The sequence below is a fragment of the Astyanax mexicanus genome, chromosome 17 (assembly GCF_023375975.1).
Source record: "Astyanax mexicanus isolate ESR-SI-001 chromosome 17, AstMex3_surface, whole genome shotgun sequence".
NCBI lineage: Eukaryota > Metazoa > Chordata > Actinopteri > Characiformes > Acestrorhamphidae > Astyanax > Astyanax mexicanus.
This window is the reverse complement of record NC_064424.1, coordinates 40,566,477-40,585,691: the sequence shown is the minus strand read 5'-3', so window position 1 is coordinate 40,585,691 and position 19,215 is coordinate 40,566,477. Positions and strand designations below refer to the sequence as shown.

The following is a 19,215-nucleotide window of genomic DNA, read 5'->3' as shown; positions in this document are numbered from 1 at the left end:
GTAAGAAACAGAGCGAGTGAGTGAGGGAGAGACAGACAGAGCGAGCGAGTAAGGGAGAGACAGAGCGAGCGAGTAAGTAAGCGAGAGACAGAGTGAGCGAAGGAGAGAAAAAGCAAGTGAGGGAGAGACAGAGTGAGCGAGAGACAGAGCGAGCTAAGGAGAGACAAAGCGAGCAAGTAAGGGAGAGACAGAGCGAGCGAGTAACTAAGCGAGAGACGGAGTGAGCGAAGGAGAGAAAAAGCAAGTGAGGGAGAGACAGAGCGAGCGAGAGACGGAGCAAGCGAAGGAGAGACAGAGCGAGTGAGCGAGTAAGTAAGCAGGAGAGAAAGAGCAAGTGAGGGAGAAACAGAGCGAGTGAGAGACAGAGCGAGTGAAGGAGAGACAGAGCTAAGCGAGAGACAGAGTAAGCGAAGGAGAGACAGAGCGAGTGAGGGAGAGACAGAGCGAGCAAAGGAGAGACAGAGTGAGCGATTGAAGGAAAGACAGCGAGTGAGTGAGTGAGGGAGGGAGGGAGCAAGCAAGTTAGTGAGGGAGAGACAGAGCGAGAGAGAGACAGAGCGAGAGAGAGACAGAGCGAGAGAGAGACAGAGCGAGCGAGAGACAGAGCGAGCGAGTAAGTAAGCGAGAGACAGAGCGAGTGAGGGAAAGACTGAGTGAGCGAGAGACAGAGCGAGTGAGGGAAAGACAGAGCGAGCAAGTGAGCGAGCGAGAGATCGAGCGAGTGAGGGAAAGACAGAGCGAGCAAGTAAGCGATCGAGAGACTGAGTGAGTGAGGGAAGACAGAGCAAGCAAGTGAGCGAGCGAGAGACCGAGCGAGTAAGTAAGCGAGAAACAAAGTAAGCGAAGGAGAGAAAGAGAGAGTGAGGGAGAGACAGAGCGAGTAAGTGAGTGAGGGAAAGACAGAGCGAGTGAGGGAAAGACAGAGCGAGTGAGGGAAAGACAGAGCGAGTGAGGGAGAGACAGAGCGAGTGAGGGAGAGACAGAGCGAGTGAGGGAGAGACAGAGCGAGTGAGGGAGAGACAGAGCGAGTGAGGGAGAGACAGAGTGAGCAAGTGAGTGAGCGAGAGAGAGCGAGTGAGGGAAAGACAGAGCGAGTGAGGGAGAGACAGAGCGAGCAAGTGAGCAAACGAGAGACCGAGCAAGCGAGTAAGTAAGCGAGAGACAGAGTAAGCGAAGGAGAGAAAGAGAGAGCGAGGGAAAGACAGAGCGAGCGAGAGAACGAGAGACAAACTGAGCGAGCGAGTGAGCAAGAGACAGAGCGAGCGAAGGAGAGACAGAGCGAGCGAAGGAGAGACAGAGCGAGCGAAGGAGAGACAGAGCGAGTGAGGGAGGGAGAGAGCGAACGAGTGAGGCATAGACAGAGCGAGCGAGTGAGGGATAGACAGAGCGAGTGAGGGATAGACAGAGCGAGCGAGTGAGGGATAGACAAAGCGAACAAGTGAGTGAGCGAGAGACAGAGCGAGCAAAGGAGAGACAGAGCGAGTGAGGTAGGGAGAGAGAGCGAACAAGTGAGGCATAGACAGAGCGAGCGAGTGAGGGATAGACAGAGTGAGCGAGTCCGGGATAGACAGAGCGAGCGAGTGAAGTAAAGACAGAGTGAGTGAATGAGAGAAAGAGCGAGCGAGTGAGTGAGAGACAGAGGGAGCGAACGAGTGAACGAGCGACAGAGCGAGCAAGTGAAGTAGAGACAGAGCGAGCAAGTGAAGGAGTGAGTGAGTGAGCGAGTGAGACAGAACGACCGAGTCAAGGAGAGACAGACCGATTGAGGGAGAGACAGAGCGAGTGAGTGAGTGAGCAAGAGACAGAGGTAGCGAGTGAGGGAGAGACAGACCGAGTGAGGGAGAGACAGAGCGAGGGAGTGAGCGAGAGACAGAGCGAGGGAGTGAGTGAGGGAGAGGGAGTGACAGAGCGGGTGAGAGACAGAGCGAGAGACAGAGTGAGCGAAGGAGAAACAGAGGGAGAGACAGAGCGAGTGAGTGAGGGAGGGACCGAGCGAGTGAGAGGGAGTGACAGAGCGGGCGAGAGACAGAGCGAGCGAGCTAGAGACAGAGCCAGAGAGCGAGCGACAGAGCGAGCGAGAGACAGAGCGAGCGAGAGACAGAGCAAGTGACCAAAAGACAGAGCGAGCGAGTGAGGGAGAGACAGAGCGAGCAAGTAAGCGATCGAGAGACTGAGTGAGTGAGGGAAGACAGAGCAAGCAAGTGAGCGAGCGAGAGACCGAGCGAGTAAGTAAGCGAGAGACAAAGTAAGCGAAGGAGAGAAAGAGAGAGTGAGGGAGAGACAGAGCGAGCAAGTGAGTGAGGGAAAGACAGAGCGAGTGAGGGAGAGACAGAGCGAGCAAGTGAGTGAGCGAGAGAGAGCGAGTGAGGGAAAGACAGAGCGAGTGAGGGAGAGACAGAGCGAGCAAGTGAGTGAGCGAGAGACAGAACAAGCAAGTGAGCAAACGAGAGACCGAGCGAGCGAGTAAGTAAGCGAGAGACAGAGTAAGCGAAGGAGAGAAAGAGCGAGTGAGGGAAAGACAGAGCGAGCGAGAGAACGAGAGACAGACTGAGCGAGCGAGTGAGCGAGAGACAGAGCGAGCGAAGGAGAGACAGAGCGAGTGAGGGAGGGAGAGAGCAAACAAGTGAGGAATAGACAGAGCGAGCGAGTGAGGGATAGACAGAGCGAGCGAGTGAGGGATAGACAAAGCGAACAAGTGAGTGAGCGAGAGACAGAGCGAGCAAAGGAGAGACAGAGCGAGTGAGGTAGGGAGAGAGAGCGAACAAGTGAGGGATGGACAGAGCGAGCGAGTGAGGGATAGACAGAGCGAGTGAGTGAGAGACAGAGCGAGCAAGTGAGTGACCAAAAGACAGAGCGAGTAAGTGAGTGAGGGAGAGACAGAGCGAGCGAGAGACAGAGTGAGCGAGTGAACGAGCGACAGAGCGAGCAAGTGAGCGAGCGAGAGATCGAGCGAGTGAGGGAAAGACAGAGTGAGCAAGTAAGCGATCGAGAGACTGAGTGAGTGAGGGAAGACAGAGCAAGCAAGTGAGCGAGGGAGAGACAGAGCGAGTAAGTAAGCGAGAGACAAAGTAAGCGAAGGAGAGAAAGAGAGAGTGAGGGAGAGACAGAGCGAGCGAGTAACTAAGCGAGAGACGGAGTGAGCGAGTGAGGGAAAGACAGAGCGAGTGAGGGAGAGACAGAGCGAGCGAGAGACGGAGCAAGCGAAGGAGAGACAGAGCGAGTGAGCGAGTAAGTAAGCAGGAGAGAAAGAGCAAGTGAGGGAGAAACAGAGCGAGTGAGAGACAGAGCGAGTGAAGGAGAGACAGAGCTAAGCGAGAGACAGAGTAAGCGAAGGAGAGACAGAGCGAGTGAGGGAGAGACAGAGCGAGCAAAGGAGAGACAGAGTGAGCGATTGAAGGAAAGACAGCGAGTGAGTGAGTGAGGGAGGGAGGGAGCAAGCAAGTTAGTGAGGGAGAGACAGAGCGAGAGAGAGACAGAGCGAGAGAGAGACAGAGCGAGAGAGAGACAGAGCGAGCGAGAGACAGAGCGAGCGAGTAAGTAAGCGAGAGACAGAGCGAGTGAGGGAAAGACTGAGTGAGCGAGAGACAGAGCGAGTGAGGGAAAGACAGAGCGAGCAAGTGAGCGAGCGAGAGATCGAGCGAGTGAGGGAAAGACAGAGCGAGCAAGTAAGCGATCGAGAGACTGAGTGAGTGAGGGAAGACAGAGCAAGCAAGTGAGCGAGCGAGAGACCGAGCGAGTAAGTAAGCGAGAAACAAAGTAAGCGAAGGAGAGAAAGAGAGAGTGAGGGAGAGACAGAGCGAGTAAGTGAGTGAGGGAAAGACAGAGCGAGTGAGGGAAAGACAGAGCGAGTGAGGGAAAGACAGAGCGAGTGAGGGAAAGACAGAGCGAGTGAGGGAGAGACAGAGCGAGTGAGGGAGAGACAGAGCGAGTGAGGGAGAGACAGAGTGAGCAAGTGAGTGAGCGAGAGAGAGCGAGTGAGGGAAAGACAGAGCGAGTGAGGGAGAGACAGAGCGAGCAAGTGAGCAAACGAGAGACAGAGAGAGTGAGGGAAAGACAGAGCGAGTGAGGGAGAGACAGAGCGAGCAAGTGAGTGAGCGAGAGAGAGCGAGTGAGGGAAAGACAGAGCGAGTGAGGGAGAGACAGAGCGAGCAAGTGAGTGAGCGAGAGACAGAACAAGCAAGTGAGCAAACGAGAGACCGAGCGAGCGAGTAAGTAAGCGAGAGACAGAGTAAGCGAAGGAGAGAAAGAGCGAGTGAGGGAAAGACAGAGCGAGCGAGAGAACGAGAGACAGACTGAGCGAGCGAGTGAGCGAGAGACAGAGCGAGCGAAGGAGAGACAGAGCGAGTGAGGGAGGGAGAGAGCAAACAAGTGAGGAATAGACAGAGCGAGCGAGTGAGGGATAGACAGAGCGAGCGAGTGAGGGATAGACAAAGCGAACAAGTGAGTGAGCGAGAGACAGAGCGAGCAAAGGAGAGACAGAGCGAGTGAGGTAGGGAGAGAGAGCGAACAAGTGAGGGATGGACAGAGCGAGCGAGTGAGGGATAGACAGAGCGAGTGAGTGAGAGACAGAGCGAGCAAGTGAGTGACCAAAAGACAGAGCGAGTAAGTGAGGGAGCGAGAGATCGAGCGAGTGAGGGAAAGACAGAGTGAGCAAGTAAGCGATCGACAGAGCGAGCAAGTGAGCGAGCGAGAGATCGAGCGAGTGAGGGAAAGACAGAGTGAGCAAGTAAGCGATCGAGAGACTGAGTGAGTGAGGGAAGACAGAGCAAGCAAGTGAGCGAGGGAGAGACAGAGCGAGTAAGTAAGCGAGAGACAAAGTAAGCGAAGGAGAGAAAGAGAGAGTGAGGGAGAGACAGAGCGAGTAAGTGAGTGAGCGAGAGAGAGCGAGTGAGGGAAAGACAGAGCGAGTGAGGGAGAGACAGAGCGAGCAAGTGAGTGAGCGAGAGAGAGCGAGTGAGGGAAAGACAGAGCGAGTGAGGGAGAGACAGAGCAAGCAAGTGAGTGAGCGAGAGACCGAGCGAGTGAGGGAAAGACAGAGCGAGTGAGGGAGAGACAGAGCGAGCAAGCGAGTGAGGGAGAGACAGAGCGAGCAAGTGAGTGAGCGAGAGACAGAGCGAGCAAGTGAGCAACAAGAGACCGAGCGAGCGGGTAAGTAAGCGAGAGACCGAGTAAGCGAAGGAGAGAAAGAGCGAGTGAGGGAAAGACAGAGCGAGCGAGAGAACAAGAGACAGAGCGAGTGAGGGATAGACAAAGCAAACAAGTGAGTGAGCGAGAGACAGAGCGAGCAAAGGAGAGACAGAGCGAGTGAGGTAGGGAGAGAGAGCGAACAAGTGAGGGATGGACAGAGCGAGCGAGTGAGGGATAGACAGAGCGAGTGAGTGAGAGACAGAGCGAGCAAGCGAGTGACCAAAAGACAGAGCGAGTAAGTGAGGGAGAGACAGAGTGCGCAAGTGAGTGAGGGAGAGACAGAGCGAGCGAGAGACAGAGTGAGCGAGTGAACGAGCGAGAGATCGAGCGAGTGAGGGAAAGACAGAGCAAGCAGCAAGCGAGTAAGTAAGCGAGAGACAAAGTAAGCGAAGGAGAGAAAGAGAGAGTGAGGGAGAGACAGAGCGAGTAAGTGAGTGAGCGAGAGACAGAACGAGTGAGGGAAAGACAGAGCGAGTGAGGGAGAGACAGAGCGAGCAAGTGAGTGAGCGAGAGAGAGCGAGTGAGGGAAAGACAGAGCGAGTGAGGGAGAGACAGAGCGAGCAAGTGAGTGACCAAAAGACAGAGCGAGTAAGTGAGGGAGAGACAGAGTGCGCAAGTGAGTGAGGGAGAGACAGAGCGAGCGAGAGACAGACAGAGCGAGTGAGTGAACGAGAGACAGAGCCAGCGAGTGAGTGAGCGAGAGACAGAGCGAATGAGTGAGAGACACAGCGAGCGAGAGACAGAGCGAGTGAGTGAGAGACACAGCGAGTGAGTGAGTGAGCAAGGGACAGAGCGAGTGAGTGAGCGAGCGAGCGAGGGACAGAGCGAGTGAGTGAGCGAGAGACAGAGTGAGCGAAGGAGAGACAGAGTCAGAGTGAGCAAGTGAGAACGCGAGAGACAGAGCGAGTGAGTGAGGCAGAGACAGACAGTGCGAGCGAGCGAGCGAGAGACAGAGCGAGTGAGTGAGAGACAGAGCAAGCGAGTGAGGGAGAGAAAGCGAGTGAGTGAGCAAGAGACAGAGTGAGCAAAGGAGAGTGTGTGAGCGAGAGACAGCGAGCGAGTGTGTGAGCGAGAGACAGGGAGCCATGAGTGAGCGAGAGACAGAACGAGCAAGTGAGTGAGCGAGAGACAGAGCAAGCGACGGAGAGACAGAGTGAGTGAGCAAGAGACAGAGCGAGCGAGTGAGTGAGCGAGAGACAGAGCAAGCGAAGGAGAGACAGAGCGAGCGAGAAACAGAGTGAGTGAGTGAGTGAGCGAGAGACAGAGCGAGCGAAGGAGAGACAGAGCGAGTGAGGGTGAGACAGAGCGAGCGAGAAACAGAGCTAGCGCGTGAATGAGCAAGAGACAGAGCGAGTGAGCGAGAAACAAAGCGAGCGAGCGAGGCAGAGACAGAGCGATTGCAGTAATGTAAACAAGGCGGTATGTTGTGATTGTTTAAACCAAATAAAAAAAACTATAAAATTATAGTAAAAGAAAAGTTTTCTTTTTAAGCAATCAGAACTGTGATTTTATGATATTATTTAAACACAACACAAGATAAACCACAGTCTGACGCTAATCTTAACATGTAATATAATTATTGAAACTTGTGTTTTGTGATTTTCAGAAATGATACAGTATTTGCAAAACAAAATTTCAAAATATGATTTGATACTCCTAAACAATACACATCTCTTAAAATTTTGTTTCACAATTTAGGTTGATTCACAAACTCTGGTTAATAATTTGATATCCTGATTATATATGATTATATATCAAACATAATTTGAAAGAAATAAATTTAATTCTACAATAACTTTTCCTGGCAAATTTGGTAACGCATCATCGTGCAGGGCTTCTATAATGTTCTACATTGTCTTTTAAGATAAAATGTCCTGCAGTTTTTTAGAAACATCCACATTTAATATGCTGTTGAACAAGTGTGATTGGTGGTGTTAGCTTTGCTGTGTTCTGATACTCACTGTACTGGGCTCAAAAATTGACTCTCAAGAGGGGAATCTGGTTAGTGCTCTGATAGCGCAGGGCTTCAGGCTAACTTTTTACAAATCGTCCCAGAACCGGCCAAAGCTTTCTGTCAGTCGTTCCTATTATTATTATTATTATTATTATTATTATTATTATTATTATTATTATTATTGCTATTAGCCAGAAAGTTTGCACAGTTTTCCTGATTACCATAACCACGAGTACAACACTGCTATCTAGTGGGCGGGGTTTAAACACAACACTAAATGATCCACAGTCTGAGAGTCTTTACATGTAAACTATAATAATTAAATAATAAATAAGTCAATTTTACATTTTTGAAATCGATACAGTATCACAAAACAATGATATTGATATTTTCTTACACCCTTCTGCACCTACTCACAAATTATTTATCATATAATGTGACCAACTCTCAGAATTGGCTAAATTTATTGTGGACTAAAATTTAACCAATATTGATACATTTCTGATTTTATCACTAATTCTAATGCGACTGATCTGTTTACGATAAAAAACTGAACTTTTTCAGCAAAAATGTCACGTGTGATTTACTATGGATTTATTTTTGGAGCTCATAGTACTTGTAAGATACTGAGTCCTGTAACCGCCACAGCTTTGCTATGAGGATTTGACTGTGTTCAGTGACGAGAACATTAATTGGTTAACCTGGGTTTATTCTGCTGTTGTTGGAATAACTGTCTCTTCTGTCTAGAGAAGGCTTTTCACTAGATTTTGAAGCCCTGCTGTGAGGATTTGATTGCATTCATTGGCAAAAGCTTTAATGAAACAGAGTGTTGGAAGATTATCATTCCACTATACTTTATAATAATAATTGCAGAGAGTACAGTTCCAGTGCTCCACAGCTTAATGTTTGCTGGGCTGGAATGCTTTATACCTCTCTAGCCCATTAGGCTATAGCTTGTCATTAGACATGTTGTATGTTAGCCAGTAGTTTCATGTTTATCTGGTCCAGAGAGTATTATTCCGCATCTCTACATGAACGAGACAAGCTGTGTGTCGACCATGGGTGCAGCTTAAAATAGCTGAAGAGCTGCATTCATTACAAGGAGTGAACACAAACATTTGGACATTTGTAGAGAGTATTTAACCTAACTGTACTTTGGCTGGTCATTTTTACTGCATGATTTGGTTTACAACCTGTTTTTTAGCAGCCCATAAATAAAATACTTTGCAATCTGCTATAATTAATGCTGGACCGTAAATACACGAATACAAATGGACTCTGGCTCTGGTTGACTACAGGTGCTTTGAACACATTGGCCCTTTTTTATAGCTTCCATATTCCACTATTGCAAGCATTGCACCATTTCTGTTGGGACTGTGGCTGCTGGTTTGCCTTGGCCTTGAGTCTCCTGTGACAGCCCTGCCCATCTCCGTCAGGCTCAGTGGAGATAAAGACCTCTCTGCTGTAGATGAGGGGAGATTTAGGCTAGCTCACACTCTTGGTACTGCATGCTGCTGTTGTGGCTAACAGCCCCCTGGCTGCTCAGACATGGTGTTCCCCTTGGCCTCCTCGTGCCTTGCCTATTGTACTTGTGCTGGCAACAAAATGGCTACTGGCTTTCACTGGTTGCCCTCCTTTAAGAAGAAGGAAACGTTTAAAATTTGAACTGACTGAGCATGCTCCGTTTGAGCTTCAGGAGGGCCGACCAACAGAGGGAGCTGCTAGGTCACGTGACCAGCAAGCCGGGTGAATGTCTGCATGCAGGAGGAGGAGGAAAAAGAAGAACAATCTGTTCGAGGCTCTCTCGTTCTCCCTCAGTGGAGGCCATCGTGGAAATGCAGGTATGATGCTGGTGGAAGAGTACCTTTAAGCAGGGGAACGGCCCTGTCAGTCTACGTCCACGCTGGCTGTGAATATTCATCATTTTGAAGCTCATCCACTTGCTGTGTTCTGCCTGGTATGCCTTTCATTGCTTGCACTTTCATTGACAGTCCATTGAGAGTTGGCTGCTGTTCTGAGGTTCAGAGAAGAAGGAAGCTCTCTTTTAAGCAAGCGTGAGGTGAGGTGTCATCAAGAACTCCCATCCAGCATTTCCATCCAGCCTCTTTTGATTTGCTCATGCTGTGGTCTGGTGGCCTGAAACCTGGGATCAGACTCTGCAGGCTGAAGCAGAAACCACTGTCTCAGATTCTTTGGGCCTCTGCCTCTGGTAGCTATTGAGGTGATGTTGAGCGGAATTGTCTATTTACCATAAGAGAAGGAACCCGGAGAACCTGGATTGTCTGGAGAATTTTTTTACCTGCATATGTGAGGGTGGATAATGGGAAGCGAAGAAGGCCATGCACCTCCACCAAGGCTCCATCTATTAGGCTTCAAGGGCAAGGGCAAATCGTTGAGTGCCATTGTCCTGTTTAATTTTTGTTCTTTCTCTTACAGCTTGGAATCTTGAAATATATTCAAGAGTGTCTGTGATAAAGGAGAGATGTATTGCAAAATTGCCACGTACTTTGCTAGATGACAATGAATTCCTGCACGTTTGGGCCTGTTAATCTGGCCAGGCCTATAAGAGGAGCCTGGATAAAAAGTATTGTCTTACAGCTGTTTGTACAAACCAACAGAATGCTGCGAACGAGGCTTTGTCTAACCAAGAAACGGATTCCCTAACTGGATAACTGGACCAGTGCATTGTTCTTTCTTCACTTTTGGAGACAGAGAAAAAGAGTGCAGCCTCTAAAGTGCCCAGTTGCCACACAGATTGATATAAGAGAGAATGCACAGCACCTTTAGTGTCCTAAATCAAGGACTCTACGCTATTGAATATTTCTTTTTACTTGCTTTCCTTGGATTCTGTGTCTATCTGGGATTGTTGTTAATTATGCAGCATCTCTGACCATTGTTGGGGTGTTTTTCATTTATTTTTTTTATTAATCCATCACTCTGTTCTTTTGCATTGAGTTTACATGGTTATACAGTGCACGGATCGGCCTTCTCTTATGGACTAGTTTCAGGTTCAGTGGTCTCAGTAAAGAAAAGGGGACTTTCAGGGCCTGTGGTTTACTCGTGAATCAGTTTAGCTCTCATATTTTGTGTTCTTCTTTAAATGCTATCTTCTTCAGATGCATGCTGGTGTGAACTTCATGCTCAGAAAACAGGTTAAGTGCTACGTTTATCTGTGTAGGTGTGTTTGTGTGGCTACCTCTGCCTTAGCACATGGGCTGTGGTATGGGCCTCTGATGCCAGTGTGTTAGTGTTGGCTCAGCTTCACATGGCTGAAGCTGTGTTTATGTTTATAAGAACGTTGAAGAAGTGTGTGCACTATTTTGAAGAGTGTTCACTATTGGTGTGCAGTTTTAGATGGCATTATTGGAAAGGCTCAACTTTAGCTGTTTTCTTTTATCTAATTAAATAAATAAAAAGTAAATAGCATTTTCTGAGTAGCGACAGCTTGGCACAAGCACATGCTTTTCATTATGTAAAGCAGAATCTATATTTTATACAGTATATCTTGCAGATATGCTTTTCATTGTTACCCTTCAATATAATGTCAGTGTTAATTAGGCTAGCTTAGGTTTTCTAGCTTAATTTCCAAGTCTCTTAATTTTTTCATCCACTGGTAAAATGAATTGAATAGGCAAATTTTTAATATCACAATTGACAGATGTTGGCTTTTCCAACCCCCATCCACACAGATCCTTCCAGAATGCCCCCTACCCAACAGAAAAAATCCCTGTCCTGTCTGTCCTGTTGTGTCAGTAAACAATCTGGTTACGAAATGGCGGTTAGGAGCAGAAGGCCCATCCCTCTCCCTCCTTTCCTCTACTGGGTATGCTCTCTTTATGGCCTGTAGGGGGAGGCCTTGGGAAAGAGAACAGCACTTATTTGCTGGCATTGGGTTTCTCATATTGAACAGAGCAGAGCTTTGCCTTTTCTCTCATATTTCCAAGACCATCTACTTAATCTGTAGATGCCTAGTGCAATGGGCAGGTTGCTATTTAGCCTGAACTGTTTGGTTAAATTGTTTAAAACATCCTCTTTAGAGTGTATAGTAGATATTTGTCAAATTTGTGTGTAGAGTATGTGGACAAACAATTTGGCAAGCTGTGAGAGACACCACAGAATATACAGGCTTTTTCATTGATACTGAACTGAGAAAGACTGTAGAGATACATTTATAGTAGAGAATGAAGAATTAAGCTCACATAGATTTATCTGGAGAGAAATATGTATTTGCACTTTGAAACTGGTTCAGCCTCTGTGGCTAAAACAAAATGCCAATGGATAAGGTTGCAGTAGCATTGGCTGTTGGCTCAGGAGTGAGCAAACATCTGTGTTAGCCCACATAGCCCTGCTAAAGCATGGAGGTGCTGCCACTTGCTGGAAGTCTGAGATCTCAAGACAGGCCTCGGTTTGTGCTCAGGATCTAGTCATCTTTTATAAACTCTGCTAGACTGATGTACCAGGTCAGAATTGGTTTCTCAAACAGTATTCATATTCTGGTCCAGTCTGGAAGAATAAATAGCTCGTCTCAACTAATTGCTTGTAGAGCACATTCCTGAGACTCTTAGACACGTTTTTACAACTGGTTACTTTGTGATTGTTGAGTATCAGGATTATATATGAATAAAGCAAAGCCACATACAAGAGAGCCTTTAAAACAGTTACAGATCAGATCACTCCAACCACAGGTCAGGAGGTGGTCTGAGACACATCTGACCTACCTATCATGCCAGTGTTAACACATCCATCTCTTTATAGATGCATTCAACAAATCAAACACTAGTAAAAAAAAATATATATATATCCCACACAGTAATTGGATTGCAGTCTGAATAGCTGGAGAAGCTTTTGTCAAATATATATATATATATACATATATGCACAACAACCACAAATGTGTGTGCGTGTATATATATATATATATATATATATATATATATATATATATATATATATATATATATATATATATATATATATACACGCACACACGTGGTTAAACTCTTTTCAGGATACAATTCACATGAAATAATGTGTCTGTTGTTCTGTCTATCAGTCCATCTCCCATATCTCCCTGCTGAAGTGAGGCCTTCTGCATTTCTCACATTTCTTTCCCTCACCTCTGTTCTGTAGAGTTCCAATGTTCCAAATGTAATTGAATGTATCATTGACATACATATTTGGTAGTAATCTTTTGCAGAAAAAGGGTCTAATTTAATCAGGCTTTCCAAGAGAGGCTTAGAACCCGTAGTGCCCATATATGAAGTCTTGCCTGCTCTGAAATCCAAAATCCATTAACATCCATTGCTATTTTGGTTGAAGTGCCACTGAATGTACACAAAGCATGGTTCTTTGTTTTTTTTTTCGTCTGCTGGAATGACTGGAATATTAGGGTTTGGTATATTTATTTCAGTTTCTCTTCTTTGTTCTTAGTTCTTTGTGCTCCTCTTACTCTTCCTGTTAAGCATGTCATCCTAATAAGTCTTGTTGTACAAGCCCTGCTCTCGATTCCCAACTTTTGCCAAAAATAAAGAAAACCATAGGTAAAAACAATTAATCCTGACCTGAAGATGTTTAGATGCTTTGGCCCCATTTTGAAAGGGATTTTTGCAGCTTTCAGAGTATTCATAGCTGTGACTCACACTTGTAAGAAAAGGCCACAATGGAAGCTCCTGTTTGTTGAATGACAGATGACCTTATTGAGGTTGTCAGAGGTGCACCCTAAGTTAGCAATGACCCTCCAGTGATTCCACAAATGCCATTTGGAGGTTTATTGGACCAGACCTTGTCCAGGTTGGTTAGGTAATAGGGGACTCTTATTATGAAGTGGCTCCCCTGGTGGTGAAAGAGGGAAACAGAAAAAGGGACCGACCTTTGTTGGAAGCAGCACCAACAAACGGCAGGCAGACGGCAGACATTTTCTGAGCGTCCTGCGGAAGGCAGCTGGTGTGGCTGCCAATCAGAAGAGGGTTGGGGAAGCTAGGCTGAGGTGGGGGAGGGGCAGCAGGGGGAAGAGCCTGGATTTTGCTGTAATTACTACACCTTCTGACCTCCTTCCTCTGAGCCTGGCTGCTGAAATTCACTACAGTAGATGATATTGAAGGCTGGCAAGTGAGTGAGAGTGGCATACTTACTGCAAGCAGATGCACAACACCACTAGACCGCTTTTGGCTCTTGGACTTCTTGGACTCAGTGTCCTTCTCAGAAGAAGTTGGTTGATCTTAACCGTTGCTTGGTTGGTTGTTTGTACTTTTCTTTTGAAATTTGGGGAAAGGAAATGTTTCTAATGAATGTGTATAACCAGTGTACTGCTAACCTGTCTGTTTCTCTTGCAATTTTAGCTTGTCCACAAGCTTTCATCATCTTGCCGTGTTCTGGATGGATGGATGGATGGTTGAATGATTTCTGTGGTACAACTCTGAGTCCTGCTTTGTGTTGTCTGGACTGCCTGTATCAAATGATTTAATTTCCCTGCTTTTCTCTGGTGCTGGAAAAGTTCTTATCATGGTTGTATTAATGTGGACCTTCTAGGATGTGGGAGGAGTCATTGCCAGTGTAGTTCCACTGGTTAGAAACAGGAAATTGTCTCTTTAGTTGTTGTGACTCATTCTGAGACCTCTATTCTAAGGCATTATCAGCTTTTTTTGCTGCTTAAACCACCAGCCTTGGCCATGTTATTGGAAGCACTGTGACTGTGATGGCTTGAGGAACAGAGCAAGAGTCATGTATTTATCCACCCAAGCAGTCAGTCAGACAGATTTACAGACAGGTTTATTTGTTTGTTCACTCAGCTACCATCCAGTCAGTCAGTCGGTTTTGTCGTTAGTTCAGTCATTTAGTGAGTCTTGTCTTTTGTTCACTCAGCTACCGTCCAGTCAGTCATTCAGTCACTCTAGACATTTGTTTACTTAGCTACCATCCAGTCAGTCAGATGGCTTTGTCGTTTATTAAGTTAGTCAAATAGTTGTAATTTATTCAGTCAGTCAGTGAGTCAGTCAGTCAGATGGCTTAGTCATTTGTTTACTCAGTCAGTCAGTCTAGTCATCTGTTCCCTTAGCTACCACCCAGTCAGTCACTCAGTCAGTCAGCTGGTTTAATCATTTGTTCGGTCAATAAGTTTTTTGTTCAGTCAGATAGGTTATTCGTTTGTTCAGTCAGTCAGATGGGTTATTCGTTTGTTCAGTCAATCAGATGGGTTAGTCGTTTGTTCAGTCAGTCAGATGGGTTAGTCGTTTGTTCAGTCAGTCAGATGGGTTAGTCGTTTGTTCAGTCAGTCAGATGGGTTAGTCGTTTGTTCAGTCAGTCAGATGGGTTAGTCGTTTGTTCAGTCAGTCAGATGGGTTAGTCGTTTGTTCAGTCAGTCAGATGGGTTAGTCGTTTGTTCAGTCAGTCAGATGGGTTACTCGTTTGTTCAGTCAGTCAGATGGGTTAGTCGTTTGTTCAGTCAGTCAGATGGGTTACTCGTTTGTTCAGTCAGTCAGATGGTTTAGTCATTTGTTCAGTCAGTCAGTCAGAGGGTTCAGTCAGTCGATAAGTCTGTTTAGTCGTTTGTTCAGTCAGTCAGTCGTTTGTTTAGTCAGTTAGATGGTATAGTCGTTTGTTCAGTCAGTCAGTCGTTTGTTCAGTCAGTCAGATGGTTTAGCCGTTTGTTCAGTCAGTTAGTTGTTTGTTTAGTCATTCAGATGGTATAGTCGTTTGTTCAGTCAGTCAGTCGTTTGTTTAGTCAGTTAGATGGTATAGTTTGTTCAGTCAGTCAGTCGTTTGTTCAGTCAGTCAGATGGTTTAGCCGTTTGTTCAGTCAGTTAGTTGTTTGTTTAGTCATTCAGATGGTATAGTCGTTTGTTCAGTCAGTCAGTCGTTTGTTCAGTCAGTCAGATGGTATAGTCGTTTGTTCAGTCAGTCAGTCGTTTGTTCAGTCAGTCAGATGGTTTAGCCGTTTGTTCAGTCAGTCAGTCGTTTGTTCAGTCAGTCAGTCGTTTGTTCAGTCAGTCAGATGGTTTAGTCGTTTGTTCAGTCAGTCAGTAGTTTGTTCAGTCAGTCAGAGGGTTTAGCCGTTTGTTCAGTCAGTCAGTTTTTTTGTTCAGTCGGTCCGTTGTTTTGTTTAGTCAGCCAGATGGGTTAGTCGTTTGTTTAGTCAGTCGTTTTGTACAGTCAGTCAGATGGGTTAGTCGTTTGTTCAATCAGTCGTTTTGTTCAGTCAGTCAAATGGGTTAGTCGTTTGTTCAGTCAGTCAGTCAGTCGTTTTGTTCAGTCAGTCAGATGGGTTAGTCGTTTTGTTCAGTCAATCAGTTGGTTTCGTCGTTTTCAGTCAGTCAGATGGTTTTGTCATTTGTTTAGTTAGTCAGTCGTTTGCTCAGTCAGTCAGATTGTTTAGTCGTTTGTTCAGTCAGTCAGTCGTTTTGTTCAGTCAGTCAGATGGGTTAGTCGTTTTCAGTCAGTCAGATGGTTTTGTCATTTGTTTAGATAGTCAGTCGTTTGCTCAGTCAGTCAGTCAGATGGTTTAGTCGTTTGTTTAGTCAGTCAGTCGGTTTTGGTGTTTGTTTACTCAGAAACAGTTTAAATTTCTGACTACAGGCTCAGCTGAGCAGCTTGGACTGGCTTCCTACTGTAACTGGGCCAGTAGCCAATACAGTCGTACAACATAACCACCAGGCGCTACCAAATGCAAAACAGAGAGAATGCAGAAGGGAAAGAGTGTGATAGAGTGAGTGAAGGAGTGAAGAGCTCGGTTAATGGTGGGCCTGTTCGTATGCTCTTTGTTCTTTCCGTTCTGTGGTTCTTGTGGTTGTTTAACACCTTGTGTTTGGTTTCTATTCTCGTTTCTTTCTCTTGTTTGATGGGTAGCCTGATCAGAGCTCACTGAACAAAAGATGATGAGCACAGCTGATGCTGATGTATCATATCTCATATTCCCTCTGTAGAGTCTCTTAAATTTTTGAAGTGTGGAAGAACATGTCTCAGATAATTAAGTTACGGCACATGTGGGAGAAAAAACCCCAACAAAAACGGTGATCGCTCTCCTGCCGAGTGTCCTAGCCTAGCTGTGGAGAGATGCACTGTTCTGATTAAGACTCAGCCAGCCAGTCAAAGCCTTTATTGTTGAGGTGTTGAGACGCATTCCCAAGGGGTGAGATAATGATTCCGTGTTTTTTTTTTGTTGTTTTTTTTTTCTTCTTCGTTTATCTCACGCAGTGAGGCAGGGCAATTTGAGCTAAGCTAGTAAGCTGTATATTTGTGGCTTTGACTGTTTCACGAATTGAAATGTGTTTTGATGTCTTTCTTTAAAATGGTTTAAACAGATTCATACTTCCATATTTAAATCTGTTATCTTGGTCGTTGTAGTGTTATGATTGTTCAAGCTTTAAATTGTTCTGTTAAAATTAAGCTGAACCCCATTTTTCTCCCTCTGTCTTTGGGCTACAGTGTATCTTTTTCTGTTTGTGCTCCATTTGTAATCTAATGACGTGTGTCTGTGTTTCAGCCTGCCGGATTGGCCAGGGGGGTTGTTGGGAAGCGAGAATCCATAAAGACTGAGGGCATGAAGGACTCTCACAGTGAGTCAGAAGAAGGTAAATTAGTTTCCTGCTCTCCTGTGTTCATCACTGAAACACGTGTTCATGACTTTCTTACTTGCAACCTTACTCTTAATAATAAAAAGTACTATAATAATAAAGGTTGCAACACTGTTACTAAGGTAAAACAGAGTGCTAACTAATATTAGCTGAGAGCTAGCTAATGTTAAAGGGATGACAAGTGTATCGGAGAGCTAGCTAACATATTAGCAGAGCTAGCTAAAATTACTGCGGAGAGAACTAAGTTCAGCGGAGAGCTAGCTAACATTAGCAGTGAGCTAGCTAACACACTAACATTAGTGGTGAGTTAACTACTTTCCCTGTAATAGAACTAGGGTTAGCAGAGAGATAGCTAACATTAGCAGCGAGCTAGCTAACATACTAATGTTAGCAGTGAGCTAGCTAACATACTAACATTAGTGGCTACTTTCCCTGTAATAGAACTAAGGTTAGCAGAGAGATAGCTAACGTTAGCAGCGAGCTAGCTAACATACTAACGTTAGCAGTGAGCTAGCTAACATACTAACATTAGTGGCTACTTTCTCTGTAATAGAACTAAGGTTAGCAGAGAGATAGCTAACATAAGCAGCGAGCTAACTAACATACTAACATTAGCTGCAAGCTAGCTAACTTGCTAAGAAAATAATGTAACTAGCAAGTTAGCTATGTTACCGGGGAGGTTTTTTTTAATTATTATTGATAAAAAATGGGAAACGTTAAGTTTTGATGTCCGATACAATAAATTATTTTCTACTAAATTTGAGTCTTAAATTATATCTATTGAAAAAGGTCTTAAAAAGGTCTTAAATTTAACTAATAAAGTGGTCTATGAATCGTGCAATCCTGCAGTGTATACATTCAGTATATACTGTAAGCAAGTTGATATACAGTACCAGTCAAAAGTTTGGACACACCTCTTTTTATTCAACGTGTTTTCTTTCTTTTAATGATTTTCTACATTGTAAATTATAATAAATATTGAAGATACTAAAGCTAAAAAGGAACACGTGGAGTTGAATGAGAAGGTGCGTTCAAAGAGGCGGAGTCATACTTCATATGTGTCAGAGGAGGTGTGTGCTAGTCCAACTGAGTGGATGGGGTAATTCCTTCGAAATTGGGGACAAAAAATTTGATTAAAAAATATATATATTTTTTATTGTATGCAGTTGCCTAGGGTGTTTTTAATATTTACATGTGTATTTCACTAATTTCTCATTTTTTTTCTATTGTATATGTTAAATTAAGTCTTAAAAAAATATATAATAAACTTTGGGGGAAGATAACAGATTGTATAGGATCCTAATTAGGCGTGGAACAAAATATTGAAATAGCAATATATCTTATTGTTTTCATTTGTGATAAATTTTTCAAAACATTGAGTCAAATATCAATTTTATGTATACATTTATTGAAACGTCTATGAAATTGACACGAGATTGACGACTTGAGATTTTGTTTGAGTATGACAGAATCACGGTATTGTGATATTGTGAGATACTTTAATTCCCACCCCTAGTCCTAATCTAAACACCTAGTCTTGACATAAAGTTTCTTTGTTTGCCAATATCGGCCAATAAATGTATTATCAGATTTTTAATGTATTTGTTATTTTTCTCATCATTTACCTTTTCCTGTTTTGATCAACTTTCTAGGCGCGGACGAGGATCGCTCGAATAGGAAAACGGAAGCTTCCAAAGCGGACGTGGAGTTGAATGGGACCTATGAGAGCACAGAAGCAGGGAAAGCTCAGCAGCACGTTTCTGTTCAGGGGTCACCCCCCCAGCCCATGGAGAATGGACTATCAGACACTGATCCTCCTCACGGCTCCACTGTGGGCAGTAATGGATATATCCTCAGTAAGCGCCAGGAGGACCAGGTGCCGGCTGCCCAACACAGGACTAGCTGGTCCCCCGTGGGGACTTCAGCCATAGGGCATGCCGCTAAAACTCTCCCTCCTGCGGTTAAGTCGCAACCCCAGGGGCAGGATGCTCTAAGGACTGTTGAGAGCAAAGTGCCCAGCCAGGCAGAGGGGTCCTCAGAAAAAGAGACTAAAAATGGCACCACATCGATCACCTCGCCACCTGTAACGATACACAGGGCACGCAAAACCATGTCCAGGCCAGCCTCGAGTCAGTCATTAAAGGTACAGTGCAGAAAACTAAATCTCAGAAAGTGAAATGATCTCATTTTAGGGCAATAAATCAGTAAAATAAATAGTTTTGTCTTAACAAGCATTGTAAGATTTTTTTGATTGTCTAATGCTTGGTCAGACTACACGATTTTAGCCCGATCTTGACCCGATTTTGTAGTATGTAGTGTGACACAGTCAAAGATCAGTACTTTGACGCGAGCGATGCCGTCGGAACGTCCGATAGAAAGACTAGCATGTTAGAATTTTGTTGTATTTTATCGCCTAGTTTGACATGCTCCAAGACCTGCTCCCTGACGCTGACCAATAGGAAGTCAGAGTGTTCTGTGGCGCACAGATGTAAACAGAGAGCGGAA

General features: G+C 45.3%; 1 protein-coding gene across 5 annotated transcripts in view; it reads left to right on the top strand.

Moving 5' to 3' along the window:
- The window catches only part of ehmt1b (euchromatic histone-lysine N-methyltransferase 1b), a 68,373-nt gene that overhangs the window by 13,887 nt on the left and 35,271 nt on the right, over positions 1-19,215 (top strand). For 2 of the 5 annotated variants that reach the window (XM_022676504.2, XM_022676503.2), the window contains exons 2-3: positions 16,620-16,707; positions 18,363-18,853. In XM_022676504.2, the coding sequence (XP_022532225.2) occupies positions 16,620-16,707; positions 18,363-18,853 (579 nt within the window). The other 3 variants (XM_022676501.2, XM_022676506.2, XM_022676505.2) reach the window with 3 other exon arrangements.